This window comes from Mus pahari, chromosome 6 (assembly GCF_900095145.1).
Source record: "Mus pahari chromosome 6, PAHARI_EIJ_v1.1, whole genome shotgun sequence".
In the NCBI taxonomy this organism is placed as follows: Eukaryota; Metazoa; Chordata; class Mammalia; order Rodentia; family Muridae; genus Mus; species Mus pahari.
In genome coordinates, this window is record NC_034595.1 from 95387913 (window position 1) to 95397260 (window position 9348).

The window sequence follows — 9348 nt, forward strand, 5'->3', positions numbered from 1 at the left end:
GTAAATGCAGTGTTTTTGTATTTTTCTTGGTCTTGCTCTTATTGTCATTTGAGAAAAGGCCTCACTAAAGTAGGCCTAGCTAGAAACCACTTCTTTTTTTTTTATTTTCTTTATTTACTTTTCAAATGCTATCCTGAAAGTTCCCTCTACACCCCCGCCCCTGCTCCCCTACCCACCCACTCCCACTACTTGGCCCAGGCCTTCCCTTTAGGTCAGGCTGGTCCCGAATCCCTGGAAATATCAATGCTTCTTCCTGCAGAGTAATGGGACTAATGGTGTGTGTTACCACACCTAGCCTATAAGACAGTTTCAAATACTTCTGATAAACTTCCATTCTTTTTTTGTTTTTCTTTTTTGATAGAGGTTTTTACTTCTATTCATGTTATACCTAAACATCCATGTGTATTTCATAATTGAAAATACCTTCCTTTTCTTGCATGTATGTATAAAGGACTACCAATCTAATTTTGAGTGTATTTCACATTATTTCTCCAAGAAACCTCTGTATACATTTCTCTAATCAAAGCAGCAAATGTTTACAAAGATCCCATTTATATTATTTATAGGCTTTATCACAGGGGGATGTGAATGAAAACTGAGAACAAGGCTCATTAAACCCTCACCATTCTTCCTGTCTGCTCCACCTTCCAATGAAAACCTGTTTTCTCATTGGTTGCTTTTTTCCCAAACTGATGTTGCTCAGGATTATTTTCATTACCTCCATTGTTGGAGTTCCTTGCATGAAAGTCAAAAAATTCACACGATCTTGAGAGTCCATTGCCCATTCAGTGAATCATTCATCATATCTGAGTCTTATTTGTTTATTTAGTCATGTGTTAGTAAATTGAGTGAGGTATTATGTGTGTACTTTATTTTGGAGGAAGTTGGTCTTTTGGTTTGGTTTGGTTAGTATATGGTCTTGATCTATAGATTAATTTGAAACTGTAAGTCTCAACAATTCTCCTGCCCCAGTGATGGGACTGTAGCCAGTCTGACAATGGCAAACATGGCCCTGGCAGCCTTTGTCCTTGTCCCCCATTCCTGTGCCTTGCTAAAAACAATTAGGTTACACTTCAAAGTGTAGCCCCCAAATACATGCCTTTATTTGGATTTTTGCTCCTCTTGGGGCTCACTACCAAGTCCCATCTCTACAGTCCAGCAATCAAAGACTCCCTCTGGTTTACCTAGCTATGAAGCCAAATTAAATACCTCATGTTCACATGGGGCTTGCCCTTTAACCTTTATAGCATGCCTTTTGCCTATAGACTAAGTATTCGTCTCTATCTAGAGGCAACCCTTTGTTCCAGCCCTGCCTCCCAAGGACAAATGCTCCTTTACCCTCTCCCTTGTCCCCTTCCCCTTCTCCCTTGTTTTCTATCCTGTCTTGTCTCTTATCCCATGCTTTTTGTCCCTGTGAGGCACATAGATCTCCTTTGTGCTTAGAACTTGGTCTTGGTGTATCTTGGGCCGACTCGGGAGGATTCCCTACCTAATGATTCATTCCTGACTTCCTGCCAGGAATATCTTCCATTTTCTATAGGTATCTGTCCGGAAAACTGATGGTTTAAACTTGTGTTGGGATATTCATAGAATCTCATGAAGAACATCCTGATACATTTTTTAAAAAGCTGCCTGGTATGGAATTGTGAATATTTATTCTCAGCACTCCATGGCCTACAGAGAAGAAAATAAGACCCATTACACGCCAGTGAGACAGAGATCCATGGGATTAGATCCAGAGACAGTGACCAAGAAGGATGTCAAACAGAAGAAGTGAAGTGAGTAGTAGACTGATAATTTCCTTAGAGAACATCCTCTTCTCTGCAACCTGCTATGAGTCACCTCAATATCTTAAAGAAGCTGCACTACACATGAAGGTTGGAAGTCCCATGTGAGGAACTGTCAGAGGGAACCAGATGATATTATTAGGACTATTTCTCTGCCTACAAAGTGAAGTTCTTCTTAACCAACATATGAACTGTTCTGGAAGTATAAAGAATTGAGTAGCTTAAGGTCACATAATGTCCTTTAATATTCAGGTCTCTGAGTATTAAAATGTTGCAAATATTGTCTTCCAGCAAAGGTTAAATACAGAGACATAGTTCCTGAAGTGTGCCTGCCTTGGTATTCACTTGGTCTCATTTTCTTGCCTGCTGATGAAACCTATCCCCTCATCCCACATTTCTCCATATCTAATTCAATTGCTGTAATCTAAATATACTACACATGAATTTCTTTCACAAACATCAAGCTGTATGGGAAGCCATGTTCTTTGTGTCCCATTAAAGAGACCCATTCCTGGGATGAAATGACATGCACAAATCTAACATTGACCTAATTATGGTGATGAGGAAAGAAGAAACCAGACACAGGTACAGAAATGCTGGGAAAGATTAGGCTCTGTGCTCTGATAGGGACATACATGCAACCCAGAAAGTCAACACATTTATTGTATGCAGTCAACAGATTGGGCCAGTCTCATAAAGTGGTGTCTCTGTTGTAACACACTCAAACTACAATAATCCTAGAAGAGAAAAGAATGCTTGATACTTTCTGCAGATAAAACATCCATTCACCAGCTCAGAGGAAAATATTGACTTTCCTGTGTATCTCATACTTTTAGGTGATTGACATTTCCATGCTCCATTTAGCAGTGGATGTTCACTTAGATTTCACCAATCCCCAATACTAAGTTTCCATTTCTCGGTTTCACAATCAAGCTTATAGTAGTTCTACAAAAAGGCAACATTGGGTTTCCAGATTATAAATGTAGTACCCACCACACTTAGAGCATTGCCTTGTTTCAAAGGCGACACTACGGAGCTGTCTTTTGGCCCTGAGTATATCCAGGAGCTCAGGACAAAAATTTTCTAATCTGTGTGTTAGTATTACACCACTGTCATCATAGCACTCCAGAGGGACAGGGTATCGCTCATGGATCAGCTGACTTAGCTGGGCTGTGTGGTGTAGAAGTTGTTTCAAGAAAGGCAGAGAGACATAATTATCATAGAAATTGACCTCTCTGAGTTGAGAACATTGGCTTAGGGCAGGCAGCAGGACACTGAACTGAGAGTCCACTATACAACAAGACTCCAATTCCAGGGTTTGCAGGGTATCTCTAACTCTCTCAAGAAGAATCCCAAGAGGCTCAATGAATAAATTAAATAAATATATATAACTCAGGTTCAGATGTTTGAGCTTACAAATATTCAGGCAATGGGGCAGGTAATCCAAGTCTGACTGTGAGAAGTCACAGTTACTGATGCAAAGCGTGTCCAAGGGCTTCTTCAGGCACCTGGGAAGAGAAGAAATGATTGCTTTTTGGCAAATGTTGTTGAAAATGGTTGATATAATTGGCAGCTAAGCAGATGGCACTTCTCACAAACTCATTCTGACTACACTTTGAAGTAAATTCTAGGATATGACTTTCTGTTACTTGCTCTCGCAACTCACAGTATTCTAGTCTGAGGCCTGTGAGTATCACCATAGGCATGATTCAGGGCATGGCTGGAAAACACAGCAATGGATATATCAGGCCAACATGGTGCATTTAGGCAGAACTACCTACCTCAAGCAAAATTTAACAACTACTAGGGCTGTTAAAAGTTCTCAGAGGTTTTATTCCTCCAAAGGCCATGATCCTATCTTCACCTTGAAACACGGTGTTGCTTATAGCTCATCTGCTCAACCTGTTTCTGGACTCAAAACACATGAGCAATAAGAGGCATGCTTATGCCTCATCATACATATCTTAGCACACAGCTTATCTGCTCATATATGTTTCTAACAGTGCTAGGTTTACTGTAGCCAGATTATCAAGACTCCCTATCTTAAAAAAAAAGAAAAGAGATGTGTTTTCTGGTCTTACTGGACCATCTCAGCCATTCCTTACCTGAGGTATTCTTTCAGGATGCCTTTTATAAATGGGACATCATTTATATAGAGTTTCTGGAGACAGTGGAGTGTAGGAAGTTCAGAAATCAAGCTGAATATTGTCTCCTCATCAAGCTTTTCAGAATCACCCAAACTGAAGGTACCTATGATGTGATTTAGTGTGAGAGCAAAAAGACTTTTCATCTGTCTCAGGTAGGTATTAAGAAAAGCCAACTCTTCTATGCAGATAGAACTTAGCATCAGCTCCTGTATACAGTCTGCATGTACAGTTTTGAAGATTTCTATCACTGTGGCTTTGGTTAAGCCTTCAATTACCAGCTTTCTACAGAATAGATGAATGGAATCTTTTCTCTGCTGGGCCCACTGCAACAAGTATGTGGTAGATTCATCAAGTCTGCCCATCACGAAGAGTTCAGTCATCACCTTCAATTCTGTCTTCACCTCACACTCAGGACTGTTCTCAGTTGGCTGCTTCTCTGTCATGAACTCTGCTAAGCCTTCACCATCATTGGATCCAGCCTGTATCCTCAAGTCTCTCCAACTGAGCTCTCTGAGTTTGCACCTACTGTGGGAGAAAAGCGTATAATTATTGGAAGATAAAAGAAGACACATCTTATACTCTGATTCTCTTCACATCTCATGCATCAGCTCTTTCTTCCAACACTTTGCATTTTCCTGTGCCTAGAATTAAACCCCAAGTGTCACATGCCCAGCAAATGCATAACATTATTTGCAAGGGTAGCATCTTTAGCCCTGTCTTCCTTCCCTTCATTCCAGTCTCCTTAATCCCAATCTCATTCCACTTGTACCTTTGAGGGATGTAGGAAAGACCCATTCATCACTGGATATGTCTACTCTTTTTCTGTCTTCTGCATTAGCCATTATTTGCCCAGATAGCTGAGACTGAGCTCAAACCCCTACACCCCTATAAGCTTCTATACCCAGTGAAGAACAATCTTGAATGTGAGGTGAAGAGAAAAGTAAAGATCAGAAGCCTCTGATCCATGGTTGGCTAAATATTCTCTGTCCCTAATTGCTTCTTCTCAGCACTCAGTGAACCTTGCTCCAATCCCAGTTGCTCTTGCCTACCTGGTTTGAACCTTTTGTGCAAGCAGTATATCTAATCCCTCAAGCACAGCCTTCAAAGTCTCCAGGTTGCAGTTCTCTATCGGCATTCCTACAGAAAGTTATGGGAAGGGCCACACAGGTATCATGGCCTTCAAGATTCCTGTATGTCCATCAGTGAAGACCTCCTCAAAAATTACTGAGAACAGACTCTGGGGCAGGTCCATGAGAGCAGAAATGGCCAAGGCCTCATCCCTCAGTAGACTGAATTGCCAGGTTCTGGAGGGTGGGTGGGGAATAGCATTTCTTTGTGACTTCTTCTAAAGAGTAATCCTAGGAAAGCAGGTAAAAAAAATACACTATTAATGACAAGAAATTTAGGAAGCCCTTCTGCCCACACAGGGAAGTGTGAGGGCTAGATCACTACTGATGAGGATAGAGAACTCAGTTTACCAATTTGATCACCCTCAATTTTCTTTTCTTTGTTTTTAGAGAGAGCATCTTTATAGAACTACCTGTATTCTTGGCTGTCTTGCAATTTGCATTATAGACCACACTGGCCTAGACCTCAGTGAGACTTGCCTGCCTGTGCCTCCAAATTGCTAAGATTATATGTGTGTTCCACCATTGCTCACCCGATGCCACCATAATATATCTAAACCAGAACTGCTTGCTCTGCCCTTTGCTGGTTTTAAAGCCACAATTCTCTATGGTGGTATGAAACTTCTCCAACTTATCCTAGTTCCCAAAGGCCACATCCAATTGTAGCCACAGCTTGGATGTATACATCCCACTGGGAAGGGATCGCCAGGAACTCTGAAGGCTCAGGCAGTTGTTTGATGAATAGACTATACTTACATTTCCAGACCTTTAAAGAAATTAAAAGGAAAACAGTTTCCAAACTTCCACAATCCCTATTTAGCTACACTGCATAGAATAAGTCTTTGAAATTCCTATCACTAATTTTTGACATTAATCTTTGATTATCACCCATGCTGGCCTTCTGGGGAAGGTATTGGGGAGGCTCCAAGCTTGAGTTCTGCAAGCTACAGAGCTAAAGAGAGTAGGAAAAAGCACATTAATGTTGTTTATCCTTCAGTAGTCATTGGCACATTCTGTAACTCTTTATAAAGAATCCAGAAAGAATAAACGATGAGGTGGAGATTAAAATCCATATACTGAAGGCAGGAGGCTCACAAGCTCAATGCCACAATTTGTACCTTCTACAGCACCATAACAGCTTTTCTGAGACCTGCAAAAATGAATTAAAGACAAAAAAAGTAAGAAAAAGGAGTGGAAATTTTAATTTCAGGTGATATTCAGATTTTTCATTAGAACAATAAATGAAAATAGGCAGGCTTCTTTCTGATAATTTGAAGACATCCTGGCCTCCTTGAAAAGAATAAACCATGTATTAGTGAGCACATGGAAATACCTTGGTTTTTGTTTGTTTGGGGGAGGGGTTGTTTTACTTCTTACAGACATGGTATTATCCATGGCTGTTTTAAAACTTGCTTTATCAATTTGGCTGGTATCAGAGTTAGATACCATTTACTTTCTAAGAGAGGATAGGAGCGAGGAAGGCTGTGATTGGGATATAAGGTCTGTTACATGCAAACACACGCACACACACACACACACATATACATATATTTATGTATATGTATATACATGTACATATACATACACAATACATACACAAGCATATTTGTATGTATGTACATACATAAACATGGATATGTGTGTGTCCATGCAGGTTTCTTCTCATAAGTTTGAGAACATCCTGACTTCCATGAAAATTGGAGACTACGTATCAGTGAGAAGCAAATATCATTTGCTTGCTTTGCCTTATGTATTTAGTTATGTATTGTTTTATTTCTTTAATGAATAGGAATACACTATCCCTGTCTTCAGACAGCTACAAAGAGGGCATCTGAGCCCGTTACAGATAGTTGAGAGCCACCATGTAGTTACTGGGAATTGAACACAGTACATCTGGAAGTATACTTAATGTTCTTAACCACTGAACCATTTCTCAAAACCCTTGTTTTGGTTTTAAAGACTAATGTAATACCTAGCTGTTTTCACACTCACAGCCACCCTCTGCATTTCTGTTACTGAGATTAAAAGCACACCAAAGAATGACAGGCTTAAAGTGACATAAAGATCAGTAGTGAAGGAACTTGTGTAACTCACATCTGACATTCTAGCTATGAGTGCTTTGATTTCAAGGTCACCCTGCCATTCTTAGTGAGACTGTTCAAAAGACAAAAACAAATCTATATAAAAAAAATATCCCACAGAAATGACAATGACCCAATGAATAATTGGATGTAATTGAGAACACACTGGGATATTCTGGTTCCGCAGCCCCCAGGTGGTCTAGGTAGAAGAATCTCTGTAAGTTTAAGGCCTGCCAATCTTTTCTTTTTAATTATATTCAAACCATTGCCCACTCCCACAGTTCATCATCAAATCCCTCATCTCCCTTGTCTCCAAGAGGGTAGTCCCATTCCCATAGTGTTTCAAGTCTCTCTAGGATTAGGCTCATTTTCTCCCACTGAAGCGGGACCAAGAAGTCCTCTGCTATACATGTGCCCGGTGTTTGGACCAGCCTGTATATGCTGCCTGGTTGGATAATTCAGTCTCCGGGAGTTCCCAGTTGTTCAGGTAAGGCGAGACTGGTGGTGTTCATATGGGCTCACCCTCCCCTTCAGCTTCTTTAATCCTCCTAATTCAACCATAGTAAAATCTTGAATGGTCAAAAAGCACTTAAAGAAATATTCAAAGTCCTTGGTCATCAGGTAAATGCAAGTCAAAATGACCTTGAGATTCCACCTTACAATAATCAGAATGGCTATGATCAAAAACTCTGGTGACTGCACATGCTGGTGAGGATGTGGAGAAAGGAACACTCCTCCATTGCTGGTAGAGTTGCAAACTGGTGTAGTCACTCAGGAAATCAATCTGGTGGTTCCTCAGAAAATTGGAAACATCTCTACCTGACAAGCTAGCTATACAACTCCGGGACATATACTCAAAAGACGTCCTACCATACTACAAGAACACATGATCCACTATGTTCAAAGCTGCCTAATTTGAAATAGCCATAAGCTGGAAACAACCCAGATAGCCCTCAGCCAAAGAATGGATACAGAAAATGTGATTCATTTACACAATGGAATACTATTCCACTGTTAAAAACCAGGACACCATGAATTTTGCAGGCAAGTGGTGGAACTAGGAAATATCATCCTGAGTTAGGTAACTTAGTCTCAAAATGACATGCATGGTATGTACTAACCAAAAATGGATATTAGCCAAAAATACAGAATATCTAGGATTGAGGTCAAGCAATCTTATCTAGGAATAACTGATCTCCAAAAAAAAAAAAAAAAAAAAAAAAAAAAGCAAGTAATACAGTATATAAACAAAATTTCAAGTGAGAACAAGGCTAGACTAGGCTACATGAGATGAGGTATCCTGATGGAGCTGACAGACTTACTTGATCTGGACACCGGTGACAGATCACTATATTCGGGCAGGAGAAAGCTGTGTGACTCCAGACTACAAGAGACCTAATCTAGACTTCCTCTCCCTGCTATGACTCATTATATACCTTTCAGCTGAACCCTTCCTTTGTAGCCACACCCTCCCAGTCAAAGTCTGCCTCTGATTCAATAATTGAGTCTCCATCCACATGCTCATTTTCAGATTTGAATAGTGTAGATAAATTGGACCAGATCTGTACACAGGAAGAATCTAAAACCAGACCCATAGTCAAGAACTGAAGACAAGTGGTTATGCCTGATGCTCTTGCTCACATCACTTGCAAAGCAGAGTTAGGTGGATCTCTGAGTTCAAGACTCTGCTGGTTTGTGTATGTATGGCCCAACGAATTATCTTGTTGAAGTAGAAGTAGCATTGTGGGTGTGGACTTTAAACCCCTTGTCCTAGCTTCCTGGAGCCCTTATTCTGCTAGCAGCCTCTGGAGTTCAAGGCTGGGCCTGGTGATCTGTCAGTCCTCAGCTGTGCTAACTTGAGAAGACTGAAGTGGGAGGATGCCAAGCAGATCAGCTTAATTTCATCTTCAGCTACACAGTAAACTTAAGTAGAGCCTGAGATAATGGTCATCATCTCTTCTAATCTTATATACATACAAACCAAAATAAAGATAGTTGGCTACAAGGGAAAAGCTGGCCTTAGTTTTTCAGAAGGGCCTTAGAGAGAAAGGATCATCCAGTCTGTAGTGTGTCTGATACATTCTTTAGGACTGTGGTTCCAGACACCTCTTCCTCTCTCTATATGTCTGTCTGTCTGTCTGCCTTCCTGTCCCCATCACCCCTGCTGCACTTTAAAAAGACAGGAGTGGGCTGGAAGGTGGGTGCT

At 40.6% G+C, this 9348-nt stretch overlaps 1 protein-coding gene across 1 annotated transcript; it reads right to left on the reverse strand.

Moving 5' to 3' along the window:
* Positions 1-2469: 2469 nt before the first annotated feature.
* LOC110323379 (oogenesin-1-like) lies at positions 2470-8571 on the reverse strand. Its single transcript, XM_021200557.1, is given in 6 exon segments — positions 2470-3295; positions 3893-4459; positions 4984-5223; positions 5225-5292; positions 8465-8515; positions 8518-8571. Coding segments are annotated over 6 exon segments (1554 nt in total). The 3' UTR covers positions 2470-2721.
* Between the last annotated feature and the right edge of the window lie 777 nt (positions 8572-9348).